The following is a 16,252-nucleotide window of genomic DNA, read 5'->3' as shown; positions in this document are numbered from 1 at the left end:
CTCTGAAGAAATTCAAATGTAATCAGATTGCTCAGCCCTGTTGCTAAAAAGTAAAATATTTAAACTATTTACCTGCTTCTGTGCTTTGTGTCCAAGTTCATGGCTGGGAGGGGGCACTTCTCAGCCCTATGTCCCTCTCATTGCACTTATATATCAAATCTGGCAAATGTGCTCACTTAGACACCCTGTAATGGGGAGAAGTTGCTATGAATAGGCCATTCTATAACATACTAAAAGGTGAAGCACCCCGTTAAAGGAGAAGAAAAGGTAAAAACTAAGTAAGCTTTATCAGAATGGTCTATGTAAATACAGCCATAAGCACTCACAGAAACGCTGCACTGAGTTCTCTGTCAAACGATTTGTTGTGTCTATTTTCCTGTGCCAGAGAATTGCAGCTCCCTGCTCTCTCCCCTCTCCCGCTCCCCCTCCCTCAAGAATGCTAAGAACTCATTCCCCCCCCTTAGGAATGTGGATCTGAGCCAGTCAGCAGGAAGCTTCCTCATAGTCTTACTGAGCATGTACAAGGTCTTGGACCTGGTGCAGGAGCAAAGCATTATGGGAACTTTCTTTACACAGCTCAGCGTTTTTTTTTTTCCTATGAGGCTTCTGGTCATCTGAACGGGGGAAATATGGGGAGACTAAAGGGCACTATTGAGGGAACTGAAGGCATGCCTGCAGCCTGAGATTAACTCTTTATTAGCCTTTCTTTCTCCTTTAAATGGGCACCGCACTCCATTGGGCAGAAGGGAAAACCCCCTGCCATGCACAATAGAAAGCAGTAAGCATTGTGGGTGGGACCCAATCAGGTCTGTCAGCTCAGGTGTCATTAGGGCCACGAGTACTCTCGCCTTCTTTTCAAACGTAGAGATTCCTAAGCTGCACTCTTTCCCTAACTCACCACTCTCCAACCTCATTGGCACATGTGCTGCTGCCCTAGGAATGGCCCTAAGGTGTCTATATAGAAAAAAATTAAAAACAAGTCCTCAGTGAGCTGTCAAGGGCAAGATGCTAAATTCCCTGAAATGAATAATCTAAGCACACTACTTGCCAACAGCATCAGAGACGGGGCAGATGAGGGAAGGCATTCAGGCTTTATTAGCCATATTGAAAGAAAACCAGAGGTGCTAATCATTGAGCCTATCAAAGTGCGACCTGAGACATTGTTCTCATCTTACCCCATTACAGAACTGTCCCTCAAATAGGGTTGCCACCTATCCGGTATTCTACGGGCTTCCCGGTAAAAATGTGGCTTAATGCCAATGTTATTAAAGGAACAGTAACACCAAAAAATGAAAGTCTATAAAAGTAACTACAATATTACACATTGTTTCCCTGCACTGGTACAACTGGTGTTTTTGCACCAGAAAGGCTACTATCGTTTATATAAACAAAGCTGCTGTGCAGCCATGGGGAGAAAAGGCACAGGTTAAACAGCAGATAACAGATATAACACCATTGTATTCTACAGAGTGTATCCTGTGCCTTTTCTCCCTATTTCCAGCTTGAATGGCTACAGAGCAGGGTATTTATATAGACAGGGTTTCTGTAGCAAACACCCAGCTGTACCGGTGCAGGAACGGCTGCCCCCGGGGCTACACAGCGGGGTATTTATATAAACTATAGTAGGGTTTCTGTAGCAAACACCCCAGCTGTACCAGTGCAGGAATGGCTGCCCCCGGGGCTACACAGCAGGGTATTTATATAAACTATAGTAGGGTTTCTGTAGGAAACACCCCAGCTGTACCAGTGCAGGAATGGCTGCCCCCAGGGCTACACAGCGGGGTATTTATATAAACTATAGTAGGGTTTCTGTAGCTGCAGCGGGGTATTTATATAAACTATAGTAGGGTTTCTGTAGGAAACACCCCAGCTGTACCGGTGCAGGAACGGCTGCCCCCGGGGCTACACAGCGGGGTATTTATATAAACTATAGTAGGGTTTCTGTAGCAAACACCCCAGCTGTACCAGTGCAGGAACGGCTGCCCCCGGGGCTACACAGCGGGGTATTTATATAAACTATAGTAGGGTTTCTGTAGCAAACACCCCAGCTGTACCAGTGCAGGAATGGCTGCCCCCGGGGCTACACAGCGGGGTATTTATATAAACTATAGTAGGGCAAATACCCCAGCTGTACCGGTGCAGGCCAACAGTACATTATATTTTTTAGTTTTATTGTTTTATTGTTTTTTTTGTGTTACTGTTCCTTTAATAGTGAAAAACATGAAAATAAAAAAAGGCTGGTATTTTTTTTCCTAAAGAGAAGGCAACCCTACCTGTAAAGAAGAGTCTGAAGTTTCTCAGCTTCTTCGATCCTCTCCGCCTACTCCCTGCTCGCTGGATCCTATGCCATCATCCCTACTAAAACAGTGTGCCCCTGTCCTTACTCCAGCTCTTACCCACATATTCAATTCCTCTCCCCCTACTCCCTGCTCGCTGGATCCTATGCCCTCATCCCTACTAACAGTGTGCCCCTGTCCTTACTCCAGCTCTTACCCACATATTCAATTCCTCTCTGGCTTCTGGTACTTTTCCCTCTCTCTTCAAACAAGCCTGTGTCAAACCCATTCTTAAAAAGGCTACACTGGACCCGTCCTGCCTATCTAACTACCGTCCTGTCTCTCTCCTGCCCCTAGCCTCTAAACTCCTGGAACGTCTTGTCTTTTCTCGTGTAACTAACTCCCTCTGCACCCATAATCTGCTGGACCCTATGCAGTCTGGTTTTCGGCCTGCGCCCCACTGAGACGGCCTTATGTAGAGTGGCAAATGATCCCCAGACTGCCAAGGCCAAAGGACGCTACTCAGTCCTCATTCTCCTAGACCTTTCCTCTGCTTTTGATACTGTCGACCATTCTATTCTTATGCAAACTCTCTATTCTCTGGGTATCCGGGATCAAGCTGCATCCTGGTTCTCTTCCTATCTCTCTAACCGCTCCTTCTCTGTCGCTCTTACTAACAAATCCTCTACCCCGGTTCCGCTTAGTGTGGGGGTGCCGCTTAGTGTGGGGGTGCCGCTTAGTGTGGGGGTGCCTCAGGGCTCTGTGCTTGGTCCCCTTCTGTTCTCCCTGTACACTCTCTCTCTAGGAGACCTTATTTCTTCTTTTGGTCTTAAATACCACTTATATGCAGATGCACCCAGATATATTTAGACACCCCTGCACTAACTGCTGATGTTCAAACCCAGATTGGTAACTGCCTCCTGGCTATCTCCTCCTGGATGAACCGACGCCAGCTCAAACTTAACCTAGCTAAAACAGAGCTCATGGTCTTCCCGCCCAAACCTGGCCCTCCTCCTCCTTTCACCATTACTACTGATGGCATGACCATCAACCCTGTAAATTCTGCACGCTGCCTTGGGGTTATCTTTGACCAGTCCCTCTCCTTCTCTAACCATATTAATAACACTGCCAAAACCTGACGCTTTTTCCTCCGCAATATTGCCAAGATACGCCCCTTTCTTTCACAAGCAACAGCTAAAACACTAATCTATGCCCTTATCCTTTCCCGCTTAGATTACTGCAATCTCCTACTAACCGGCCTCCCAGACTCCCACCTCTCTCCCCTGCAATCAATCTTAAACTCTGCTGCCAGGATCCTCCTGCTCAGCCTCATTTAAGCTCTCTAGCATGGCTGCCTGTCAAGCAAAGGATAGCTTACAAAATCCTTCTGCTGACATTCAAAGCCCTTCACTCCTCTGCTCCTCACTACATTCCCTCACTGGTCTCCCTGCCCCTCACTACATTCCCTCACTGGTCTCCCTGCTCCTCACTACATTCCCTCACTGGTCTCCCTGCTCCTCACTACATTCCCTCACTGGTCTCCCTGCCCCTCACTACATTCCCTCACTGGTCTCCCTGCTCCTCACTACATTCCCTCACTGGTCTCCCTGCTCCTCACTACATTCCCTCACTGGTCTCCCTGCTCCTCACTACATTCCCTCACTGGTCTCCCTGCTCCTCACTACATTCCCTCACTGGTCTCCCTGCTCCTCACTACATTCCCTCACTGGTCTCCCTGCCCCTCACTACATTCCCTCACTGGTCTCCCTGCTCCTCACTACATTCCCTCACTGGTCTCCCTGCTCCTCACTACATTCCCACACTGGTCTCCCTGCTCCTCACTACATTCCCTCACTGGTCTCCCTGCTCCTCACTACATTCCCTCACTGGTCTCCCTGCTCCTCACTACATTCCCTCACTGGTCTCCCTACATGTTCCTGGTCGTCTCCTCCGCTCCTCTCAGAGCCTCCGTCTCTTTACACCATCCACACCCACTGCGCTCTCTCGTCTTAACCCTTTCTATCTCGCTGCCCCTTCCCTCTGGAACTCTATCCCTGAATCCCTCCGTAGGGAACACTCACCCCCTCTCTTTAATAAAAAACTCAGCTGTTACCTTCTGGAGCACTAAGACATTATTTTGCCCAGTCCTGCGCTTAAGGGCAAATGCCCATACCTGATGCACTCTTACCTTCCAGTTTGTGCCTTTATGTTACCCAACCACTCAGATTGTAAGCTCTACGGGGCAGGGACCTCCTTCCTACTGTGTCTCATACCCCATGGCACTTATACATATATGTATTTATTGTATTTATTATATCACTTGTCCTCCCTGTGTGTAATTTTGTATTCTGTAAGACTGTACAGCGCTGCGTACCCTTGTGGCGCTTTATAAATAAAGTTATACATACACACATACAAAGAAGGACATTACGCCCTGTTAGGTGCCACAAAGAAATACTAGGAAAGTTCAATTAGAATCATTAAACATGAACATAAAAGGAATTAATATTATCAAACACCTCAACATTCTTCACACCTCTGCTCTGTTCAATCAGGCAACATACTAAGCTAATTCCCTCCCACTTTCTGTGGTGCAGTTTATGTAAAAGTTCAATACACACACGTTACATTCACCTTGGCAATAAGTGATATAGTGCTGGGCGTGCCTATTGCTGTTGCTAAGGGGAGGGACCTGCGATGTAGCCGGCCGCCAAGCCCTGCCAATCACTGGCATATGCCCACAGACTCAATGAGATGCCAGTCACGTGATGCGCCAGACTTCCGGTTCCGTCAGTACGGAACATCCGGGGAATGTGAGTCAGTCAGTACGGAACTTCCGGTGATTGTGACGCATAGGGTTCGGCTTGTGCCATGATGGCGGACTGCCGAGCGCCGGACTCTCGCTGGTTCTTCACCCGGGAACACTTGGAGACCAGCCCGTCTAGGAAGTGCGGCGTGGAGGCGGACAAGGAATTATCGTACCGCCAGCAAGCCGCCAACTTGATCCAGGACATGGGGCAGCGGCTGAATGTGTATCCTTTGCAGGCCGGCGTGTGAGGCCTAGTTCCGCCGGGGCGGGTTGGCTTTATATGTGAGGGGAGTGGGGGCCCGGGAGCCCGAGCTTTAGCAGCGGAGCCTTTGGGCCTGTGAGGGGGGCAGTAGGCCGGGGCCCGGCTTGGGTTTAGAGGCGGAGGTTACCGGGCAGGAGATATCGAGCCTGCGGGCCGGCAGTTGGTACCGAACTCTCAGCCTGACCCGGTGCTGCTGCTGCTGCAAGTTTATTTGTTACTGGGGCCGCACGGTGGGCTTACGGTCTGTATGGTGGGCGTCTGGGCTGTATGGTGGGCTTCTGGGCTGTATGGTGGGCTGTATGGTGGGCTTCTGGGCTGTATGGTGGGCTTCTGGGCTGTATGGTGGGCTTCTGGGCTGTATGGTGGGCTTCTGGGCTGTATGGTAGGCTTCTGGGCTGTGCGGTGGGCGTCTGGGCTGTGCGGTGGGCGTCTGGGCTGTGCGGTGGGCGTCTGGGCTGTGCGGTGGGCGTCTGGGCTGTGCGGTGGGCGTCTGGGCTGTGCGGTGGGCGTCTGGGCTGTGCGGTGGGCTTCTGGGCTGTACGGTGGGCTTCTGGGCTGTACGGTGGGCTTCTGGGCTGTACGGTGGGCTGTACGGTGGGCTGTACGGTGGGCTGTATGGTGGGCTGTATGGTGGGCTTCTGGGCTGTATGGTGGGCTTCTGGGCTGTATGGTGGGCTTCTGGGCTGTGCGGTAGGCTTCTGGGCTGTGCGGTGGGCGTCTGGGCTGTGCGGTGGGCGTCTGGGCTGTGCGGTGGGCGTCTGGGCTGTGCGGTGGGCGTCTGGGCTGTGCGGTGGGCGTCTGGGCTGTGCGGTGGGCGTCTGGGCTGTACGGTGGGCTTCTGGGCTGTACGGTGGGCTTCTGGGCTGTACGGTGGGCGTCTGGGCTGTACGGTGGGCGTCTGGGCTGTACGGTGGGCGTCTGGGCTGTACGGTGGGCGTCTGGGCTGTACGGTGGGCGTCTGGGCTGTACGGTGGGCGTACGGGCTGTACGGTGGGCGTACGGGCTGTACGGTGGGCGTCTGGGCTGCATGTAATGGACTTGGTACTGTGGGGAATTCATGCTCTGAGGGTCTTCAGTCCAGTCGCTCTGTGTGAATGTTTAAAGGGGATATAAACCCAAATAGACCATTTTCCTATTAGAAATGGGTGTAATTTCAATTGTGCCCTTACTACACTTTCGCTGGATTCCAAATCATTGCCTGCTCCTTGCTGGTCTCTGCCCTGCTGGGACTTTTCACTTTTGAAACAATGTAGCAGAGACACCGTATTGGCAGAACTCTGAGGAAAGATGTAAAACTGATTTTTGCTACATGGTTTCATGGAAGAAGAAGCAGCAGCAGTTCAGCAAGAGAACTACTTCCAGATGTAGCGAGAAAATTGCACTTCTTATACTGCAGTTTTTTTTATTGTGGGCTTACATCCCCTTTAATCATCCACTCACTCTCCTATCTGGCCCTTCCAAATTCTTCTATTGGCTGTAGGAAAGTGTGTGGTGCTGTAAGGGGGGTGAATCTGGTTAATTGGAGTATTTAATAGTCAAGAGAGCAACAACCACCTTAGTTTGTCCTTGTTGGATGAGTGCTTAAGCAGCTATAGGACCCTTGCCTGGGGTAACAGAACATATTGAATGAATGAATGAAGCTGCTGCACTTCCTTTTGCAAAGTTGAAATTACAATTCACCTTTGCAATCTGGTTCATTGGAGGCACCAGAACCTCAGAATTATTTTAAAAGGAACATATGACTTAACGTTTGGGTTCATTTCTACCTATGGGCCTTAAGTATCTATAAACTTGTCGTTAAGGTCCGACATATTTAGTTTTGATACAGTATAGAGCTTTCTGGCCTTGATTATTCTGTTGTAAACCTGTTGTGTTCGTCATTTATGTGAAGAGTATGATTTCTGTGTCCTTGGCTGCAAGCTGTAATGGAACATAGTCCTTTAAACGTTATTAACCTGTGCGCTCTCCAGTCTGGGCCTCATTGTACTAAACAATCCCACTTCTGCCGCTAAAGGGCCCAGACTGGAAAGTAATTCTAACTGGGCTAAGGGCAGGGGTACACGGGGAGATTAGTCGCACCGCAACAAATTTCAGTTGTCGCGGGCGACTAATCTCCCTGCAATGCCATCCCAATGGCTAGAATGTAAATTGCCGGTGGGATTGCATACATCAGTGCTGTCCAACTTCTGTTGTACCGAGGGCCGGAATTTTTCCGACCTACGTAGTGGAGGGCCGATAATGGAAGCCAGTTTTGACCACTCCCCTTTTTGAAACCGCACCCACTTGAAACCACACCCATGTTATCACATGACCATACCCATATTAATGGTTGTAGTACAGCAAGAACCTGCCATACTCTGCCTTCCCTACCCTGCCTGTGTGCCATACTCTGCCTTCCCTACCCTGCCTTTGTGTGTGCCATACTCTGCCTTCCCTACCCTGCCTGTGTGTGCCATACTCTGCCTGCCCTACCCTGCCTGCGTGCCATACTTTCACTGTGTGTGCCATTCTTGGCTGGTTTGTGCCATACTTGGCCTGTGTGTGCCATACTCTGCCTGCCCTACCCTGCCTGTGTGTGCCATACTCTGCTTGCCCTATGCTGCCTGTGTGTATGGCACACACAGGCAGCCTACAGTGACATAATGCTGGCACTGCTCCTACAGTCTGCACAATAACTATATATTAAAAAACTTTTTAATTGCAGTACCACCTCAGTATATGTTCTTTTTGTAGTATGCAGGGATTATTTGTGGGTTTCTACTGCTCCTGAGGTGTGAACAGGGGAATAATATGGGTGATTACAGCCTGAGCCTGAGGTGTGAACACTGCAGGGGGTGAACAATGCAGAGATTAAAAGGTGTGAACAGTACAGGGGATTACATATTTAAACAATACAGGGGGATTACAGCCTGAATCTGAGGTGAGAACCATGCAGGGGGCCAGTTAATCTCAGTACTGATACCATTTAAAACTTACACAAGAGTAAGCCATCAAAGCAGCCAGACAGGTGGGGGGCCGCCAGTTGGACAGCACTGGCATACATGGTGCCACGATTTGTCGAAGTCGCCAAAGTTGCCTTGAGAGTGTGTCACTGCCCTACTATTGGAAACATGCTCTGAAGGCAATGTGAATCACTTTAATTGCTTGACCTGAGATCTACTCATGTTATAATTGGATCATATATATTCTTGTGTTTTGTTATGTGACCCCATTGGAAGCCTTTGATGCTGGAATCCAAACAGCAGTGACTTATCCAGCTGTTGTATCCATCATGGTCTATTGATTGAACAGTTGCAGGCTGGACATCATTGCTTTTGATACAGTCTGCCCCATTGTCTGCTCTAGCATCTTTTGAGAACCAAATTCCAGATGTGTCCTTGTTGGGCTTCACCTAGTTCTTTTATTGTGCATCAGTATATAACATTTTTTTGTTGTTGTACTATAACTATTGCTACTTTGCCTTAACCACCCACTTACAGATCTCAGCTGACCATAAATACCGCCATTGTTTACATGCACAGATTCTATATGCATCATTCTTTTACCAAATACCACAGAAATGTAAGTATGCTTTGTTCTTTTTGTTCCATTCATATATATATATTTTTTTTAAATGCTTAATCTGAACTTTCATTGCTAGAGATTCACTATTTATTTTGCTTCCATGTTTATACTGGGTTTAGACTTTCATGAATATCATCCTTTTTTACAAAATATTTAAAGCAACGTTGCACACAGTAAAGGTGCCCATACACAGGCTGATTCTAGCTGCCGATATTGATCCTTTAGACAGATTCGGCAACTTATCTGCCCGTGTATAGGCACGAATGAGGGACCTCCCCAACTGACATTTAGCCTGATATCGGGTAGACCTCAATCGGGCAGGTTTTGATATTTCCGTCGGATCAGAGACCACATCATCTCATTGATGCGGCCCCTAAACTGATGGCACCTATACCCACCGTTTTAATTTGATCGCTTGGCCCTAGGGCCAAATATCTGAAATATTCTGAGATCACCCACCCGTAGGTGGGGATATCCGGAAAAGATCTGCTCACTTGCCGGCCTCGAGCGGATCTTGCAGTGTATGGCCAGCTTAATTGTGTGATTCAGTCATTGGCTGGTTTGGTCACCTGGGTGATTAATATCTCTTTATGAATCATGAGGTGTGATATCTTTGTGAGTTGTTCTTCTTTGTCTAATGCTGGGGCAGTTAGAACCTCTCTGAGCCATGTCCAGCTGTGCTTTGCAATAACCTCTGAACTATAGGCCAGGTACAACTTCCTGTTCTGCTCAACAGGAAGCATAGTGTTAATCAAATGCACCCCTTTGAGGCAAGTACTTTAGCCATAGAATTGCAAATGCCTTTTAGCATGATGTGTCATGAGGGTTAAACAGCTGGTTTGTTTCCAAAATCCCACTGTCTGTAGCCAGCCCTCCATGCTTGGTGTATCTAAATGTACTCTGCTTTGTAAACTTATGCATACTCCCTTTTTGGAACATCCCTATTTTGTTGTGTGTGTCTCTGGTATTCCATTGTCACTGGCCATATCCTATTAGTTACAAATCTGCGTGTGTTTGTGGGTCTTGGGCCATAACCTCTTTTGCCTGATTTGGGAATAGGTATTGTTAGCAGGTATACTATATAACTAAAGGGCTACAGGCACCTGTCTGTCCAACATCATTCTGTCCATATACCCTTGTACAGTGATACCATACCCTTGTACAGTCCTACTCTTCTTGGAAGGTTTCCACTCGATGTTGGGACATTGTTGGTGAGTTTGCTTTGCACTTCATCCTACAGGTGTTTAGTTGGGTTGAGGTTCTGGCTCTGTGCTGGGCAGTCTAGTTCTTCTGCTCCCATCCCAGCAGCCCTATTCTTTATGAACCTCGGCATTATTTTATTGGGCTGAAGAGCCTCCCCATAACTGTTTCACAAAGTAGAAAGCATAGAGTTGTCCAGAATGTCATTGTATATGGAGTCTCTGAATAATTCAGTCTAAAGTTGTCTGGAGACTTTGGTTATATAGTTTATGTAGATATGTGTATATAAAACAAACATAAACCCTTTTTTCTGATTTGCTGTATCTCCTGTAATTTGTTTGTGTGGTACTTTACATTTAGGGACTTAATAGAACTGACCCATGGTGTATTGTTCATTCTGATATAAATCATTGTTGATTGGGGGGGGGGGGGGGGAAACAGTACTCAACATTTGGAGACTCATTTTCCAGAAACCACCATGTCCCAAGTATTCAAGACAATAGATCTTGTGCCTGTATCCTACATTTCCTTGCACAAGGCCTGCTGTTTGCAATGTGGCCTTTAAGTTAAGTCAGGGGTGTGCACCTTGTGCCCCCCAGTGTGTCCTTTAAAGAATGTGTTTGTTCCCTCCTGGTCTGCAAAGGATAAAAAGCCCCTAGTTCCCTGTTTCAATGTGACCTTGTTCAAATGGGGAACTGGAGGGATATTCAGTATGAGGAGTTTATTTTTCTTACATTGCTTGTGTATTTATGAGGTAGAGGGCCTGACTTTGTAGAAAAGGCATCACCTTGTTTAGTTTTGCAGAGTAGATGGGCAGTTAGTAAAGGAACATTGATACAGTTAAAATGAATTTTTCATACTTAATGTAATTTTTATTATGATAGAGCTATTCTAATTGTATTTGTACCTGAACCAGTTGATGGATACTGTAAGTGTTTTGCCAGAAAGTGCACTTGGTTCCTTGCAGTTTTCTGTTAAAACCAGAGAATACATTTTTTTTTTTAGGTGACACATGAAAGGTGGGTGAGCCCACAGACTCAATAGCAGGTTTACTGCAATAAAAATCATTTTAAAAGTGCTGGTATACAGTTTTCTGCACAAAACCACTTTTAAAAAGTTACCTAATTAGCTCAATAGCTATCTATAATTGTTGAATTTATTTTTGCACAGGTAATGTCTCCTACTGCATTGTTCCTGGCTGCCAAAGTAGAAGAACAGCCTCGAAAACTTGAACATGTTATAAAAGTGGCCCATGCCTGTCTTAACCCTGTAGAGCCACAGCTGGACACAAAGAGTGAAGTAAGTATCGTACCCTAACATTTATATCAGTCAAAGTGCTCTGTTTAAAGGGTTGTCAATGTAGTAGATGTCCGCTCATTAACTGAGATGGCAAGAAGCACACTACTTTGAGTTTTGATTTGAGAAAAGCTGAGTACTTGTGTTTTAGTAGTCGGAATCCGCAGCGAGTGCACAAACAGTTACTGCATACAGTAACATGTCGCAAGTTATTCCTTTATACTTTCTTTTGATAACCACTGCAAGTAGTGGTAGTAAATGCCAAGCAACATAACTTTTTAAAGGTGTAACTTACATTATGCAAGGTCATAAGCGTGCGTTGGACTGAAATGGCAACTGTCTGTTTTAGGGTTACTTACAACAAGCGCAAGAACTGGTAACACTTGAAACTGTATTGTTGCAGACCTTAGGTAAGTCTAACATTTGGTTTGTGTGTGTCATGTGTCTTTGTAAATGAGAACATGTTACTTTGGATGTACTTTAGGAATGCTTTGCTGTGCATCCATAACAATGGCTTGTGCCTTCTCCCCACCCCACAGGTTTTGAGATCACTATCGAGCATCCCCATACAGATGTCGTAAAATGTACCCAATTAGTAAGAGGTTGGTATTTCTTAATGCTACTTGTCCTTTGTGCAGAATTAGAGAGCTCCCCATAAACACTGTTAGCATCTTATAGACTGAAGTAATCTGTTATTATCTTCTAGACCAGCGGTTCTCAACCTGGGGGTCGCGACCCCTTTGGGGGTTGACCGGCCCTATCACAGGGGTCGCCTAAGACCATTGGAAAACACATATTTCCGTTTGTCTTAGGAATAATTTTATGGTTGGGGGTCACCACAACATGAGGAACTGTATTAAAGGGTCGCGGCATTAGGAAGGTTGAGAACCACGGTTCTAGACTGAAGTAATCTGAACAACTTTGCAGTTTAGTCCGACTTGTTTAGGTTTATGAATTATTTGCTTCGTTACATTACAGCATCGAAATCACAATGCTGTCTGGTTATTAGGGCTTGGTGCAGTTTCACCCTTCACACCATACTGGGAAAATGCAGGGGGAAAAAGTCCAACAAATAAAAAAAATAAGCTGCAAACCTTTTTTTTTTTTAAATATTTTGCTGTCTAAATCTTTCTAAAAGTAAAATGCTTTTACGATGCTTTAGAATTACCCGTACTGTATAATTTTATGGTGAACTTTCACAAATCAGTTACAATTTAATGTAGATATAATTTTCTCCTTTTAGCACAATATTGTGTGCATGAAGGACTGCTAGGGGTGCCATACAAAGCGGTGACCCTAGTGCTTTTGGCACTCCCCTTTTGTAAAACTGTTCTGGTTTGGTAAATTTTTCACAGTAGGCTGCACTTTGGATAGGGTGCTAGAGCTAATGCGCATGTTCTGAATGTTTGCTATGTAGGTGAGTGGCACTGAAGGACGACAGTTAGGACCGTACCAGTTCTGCCAAACTACCTGCAGCAGATTTTTGCAGACCATGGAGTTGTGGGAGTTAGTGTCTGGGGCCAATGGGCAGTGCCCTCAAAGGATTCCTGGGTACAATGACACTATTATAGTGTCAAAAATGTTTGTAGTTAAGCCACTCTACCTAAAGAATCCCTGCTCAGCCCTGGAAATTCAGACAGCTGACCTCCAAAAATTGCGTGTTTTAAAAGGAAAGTTTCATCCCAGGAAAATAATAGATATTACTTCAGTCATGTTGGCATCCCTTTTAAATTTCTTTCTGTTTAGGTCAGTTTAGATTACTCTCTAGACTTTGCATTGATATTGCATCCTTTTTGTCTGGAGTAGCTATACTAATTTTCTTTTTATTTCCTCTCTTCCCCCTTTGTTTTACAGCAAGCAAGGATTTGGCCCAGACATCCTATTTCATGGCTACCAACAGGTGGTTATCCTGAACCTTTGTTGCACTGTCATAGCACACTATAGCTTTCTTTACTGCAGGGTGCCCTACCTGTGTCTTACTACCCTTGGTGCATAGGGTGGGCTGGGCTATCTCCAGTGGCCTAGTCTCTCTCCTGTGTGTAATGCCCTGTATTGGAGAAGGGCCTTTGACACAAAGGGGTGGAATGCATAATAAGAAATGTAGTGTTGCTTTCTGATGAGTTTCTTGATTCTGAGTGCATAGAACTAAATCTGGTAGCCCCGAATAGCATCTAAAGAACTAAACTTACCCTAGAGCATCTTGGTAAGTATAATGATACTTTAAGTCAACTTTATAGCATTGCATATCAAATACGAGCTTAACTTATTACTTTCTCAAGATGCATTATAGTTTTGTATTGGCATTTAAATACATTGTAGTCTTTTCAAACCAACTATGCAAGAAAGATGAACAATTAATTCCAATTCATCTTGCACATATTTCACAGTTCCATTTTTAAAGGACTCAGAATCTAGATTCAGTGTAGGATCTATGCTCCAGTGTTTCCTCTTCTACCTCCTGTTTCTTTGCTCCGTCGTGCTTTTGATTTTCTGTAATTTGTGCTTTTTTTTTTGTTTGTTTTCCTTTTGAAATTCACTTTCAGAATTTATTTGTAAGCAATGTAAACCTCCCGCTTCTATAAAAGATAGCATCATTGTAAGGATTGTGAATAGAGCTACCTTTTATTGCTGGTCAATATATCACAAAATGCTTGTTACAGTAGGTTAAAATTGCCCGGCTGATAGAAGCTGAATTATTTTCAGATTTTTTTTTTTTTTCCTTGAAATATGTAGTCAAGTAGTTTGGTTTAGTTGGTTTGAAATGTATGTCAATTATTTTTATATTGCATTCAAACACTTTTCCATGTATTTTTTCGATATATAACGATTTATCTGTAATTTTTTGTTGCTTTTGTATAGTCTCTGGCTTATATAGTCTGTCTGCACTTGCTGTGTCTAAACTGTTGCAATTATATTTGCAAGCTGCTGCGGTGCAGAATTTTTCGCAGCTCTCTGTTCTGTAGGAAGGCAAGATGGTTGTAGTTGGTGATATGTTTTAGTGGGGCAGCTTTATATTCTTCCGGGGTGCATTAGAGTATTTTGCAGAGTACGTTTGATGCAGGTTTGGAAGCTGTAATTGTCTATTGAGAGGTATCCCCAACTACAACAGTTGGTAGCTGTCAGATGCTGCATATTCACCTTCTTGGCTGGAAGTCTGCTAGTATATTGTAAGAATGTAGTACATGCATGCCTACACTGGTTGCTGGTGTACTATACACTGGGTACTACATATGTACCTGGCTATTTTGTGTGAGCTCTGCTGCTCACTTGCCCAGTTTGTACCAAGCAGATCAATAGAGCCGGCTGAGATCTCTTGCAATGTGGAGGTGACCTCCATCTACGTGTTCCCTTCTGGATCTCAGTTTATAGTTTGGAAGGGGACATTTTCTTTTCTTCTGACTTTGGCTGCTCACTGATTAACATCATTGTGTTTAATTTTGGGATTCTATTGCACAGCAGCTTCCACTGGAGAAAGGAGAGATAGAAAATTGAAGAAATTTTCTGCCTTGCCCCAGAAGTTGGCCCCTCTCTCTGCTCAGCACAGATTGGGCAAGTGAAGGAAGAAGCTCACTAGGCAAAATATTATATTTTTCTTCTCCTTTGTCAGTATGAAACTGGCACACCTCCTTGCTCTGTGAAAGTGAAGACTCTGTACCCCGACCCTGCCACTGGTAGTGAACTGCAGCGCTGATTATTAAACTCTCCTCTTGACTTGCGGGATCTCGCAACAATTTTTTTTTTTTATTCTTACACAAATAGAGTGCAGAGTTCTTTGGTGCTGCATTTTGGGAAGGTCATAGCCTTTTACTTGGTGTTTAATGCAGAGAGACAACATTGAAAAAGAAGCTTCAATGCATTTAGGGCGGTAACACTAAAGTATATGCCACTGTTACATTGACATATGTATTAAAACAGTTTACATATCACGAGAACTTGAAATCTGTTCTTTTTTTCAGCAGGTTAGGAGAAATCCTCATCGTTTCAGTGTCTGTTATAGCAAGACTCATTAGGAAGTATGGTGGTCAAATGTAACCATCTCACAAACAGCACATACAGGATTGTATACTTTACCTTTACATTATAATATGGACATTTTTACATACATACATATATATATGTCAATGTTTAGTGTATGGTCACGCCATGGTCCATATATTTTAATGGTACTGCTCTCTGCAAATGGTTTATCATTTTTTTTCTTCTCTTCAGAAAATACCTTTTTCGTACGATGTGCGTTTTAATCAAATAGCGGCCTTACAGTCTGCATGCCTACCTTTTGCTTCCTTAAGTAGCTGTTGTCTAATGTATTTTCTTTTTGTTTTTGTTTTTTCTTTTCAATTCTTTTAACAGCCTGCACCTCACTACATTCTGCCTTCAATACAAGCCAACAGTAATAGCATGTGTATGCATTCACCTGGCCTGCAAGTGGTCCAACTGGGAGATCCCAGTTTCAACAGATGGGAAACACTGGTGGGAATACGTGGACCAGTCTGTTACATTAGAGCTTCTAGATGGTAAGCAGTGGAATTACAGAAACACTGAGAGCACTTTGTTTGATTTATCTCACTATAATCCCATCTGTTAGCTAATGAACAGCTGCTGTTAAGTCAAAAAATTGCATTAAGCATGGGACTGTAATTCTTGTGATATGTAGTTGTGTATGTTCATATGCACCTAACAAATATTTGTGTTTCTCTTTGCAGAGTTAACGCATGAATTTTTGCAAATATTGGAGAAAACTCCTAGTAGATTAAAGAGGATTCGAAACTGGAGGGTAAAAAGAAAATTCTATGACAACACAATTATCAAAAAAATGTTCTGACACATTAATATTGCTTGCATAGT

The 16,252-nt window shown here is 44.8% G+C and overlaps 1 protein-coding gene and 1 long non-coding RNA gene across 6 annotated transcripts in view; one reads left to right on the top strand and one right to left on the bottom strand.

The window, feature by feature from the left end:
• Positions 1–181, bottom strand: part of LOC105948462 — a 39,802-nt gene extending 39,621 nt beyond the window's left edge. The window contains exon 1 of the long non-coding RNA XR_001925309.2: positions 73–181. This is a non-coding gene — a long non-coding RNA (uncharacterized LOC105948462). The remainder of the gene's footprint in view (positions 1–72) is intronic.
• Positions 182–5,022: 4,841 nt separating this feature from the next.
• The window catches only part of ccnt2 (cyclin T2), a 32,831-nt gene continuing 21,601 nt past the window's right edge, over positions 5,023–16,252 (top strand). For 3 of the 5 annotated variants that reach the window (XM_004917648.4, XM_004917646.4, XM_002941421.5), the window contains exons 1-8: positions 5,023–5,308; positions 8,827–8,908; positions 11,282–11,410; positions 11,757–11,817; positions 11,947–12,009; positions 13,262–13,307; positions 15,758–15,921; positions 16,111–16,181. In XM_004917648.4, coding sequence (XP_004917705.2) covers positions 5,148–5,308; positions 8,827–8,908; positions 11,282–11,410; positions 11,757–11,817; positions 11,947–12,009; positions 13,262–13,307; positions 15,758–15,921; positions 16,111–16,181 — 777 coding nt within the window. In that variant the 5' untranslated portion in view covers positions 5,023–5,147. Of the gene's footprint in view, positions 5,309–8,826; positions 8,909–11,281; positions 11,411–11,756; positions 11,818–11,946; positions 12,010–13,261; positions 13,611–15,366; positions 15,474–15,757; positions 15,922–16,110; positions 16,182–16,252 lie in introns of those variants that run through there. The other 2 variants (XR_208996.4, XR_004220508.1) reach the window with 2 other exon arrangements.

The sequence above is a fragment of the Xenopus tropicalis genome, chromosome 9 (genome assembly GCF_000004195.4).
Source record: "Xenopus tropicalis strain Nigerian chromosome 9, UCB_Xtro_10.0, whole genome shotgun sequence".
Classification (NCBI taxonomy): Eukaryota; Metazoa; Chordata; class Amphibia; order Anura; family Pipidae; genus Xenopus; species Xenopus tropicalis.
Note: the sequence above shows the minus strand (reverse complement) of the source record. Positions and strands in the feature narration are given on the sequence as shown.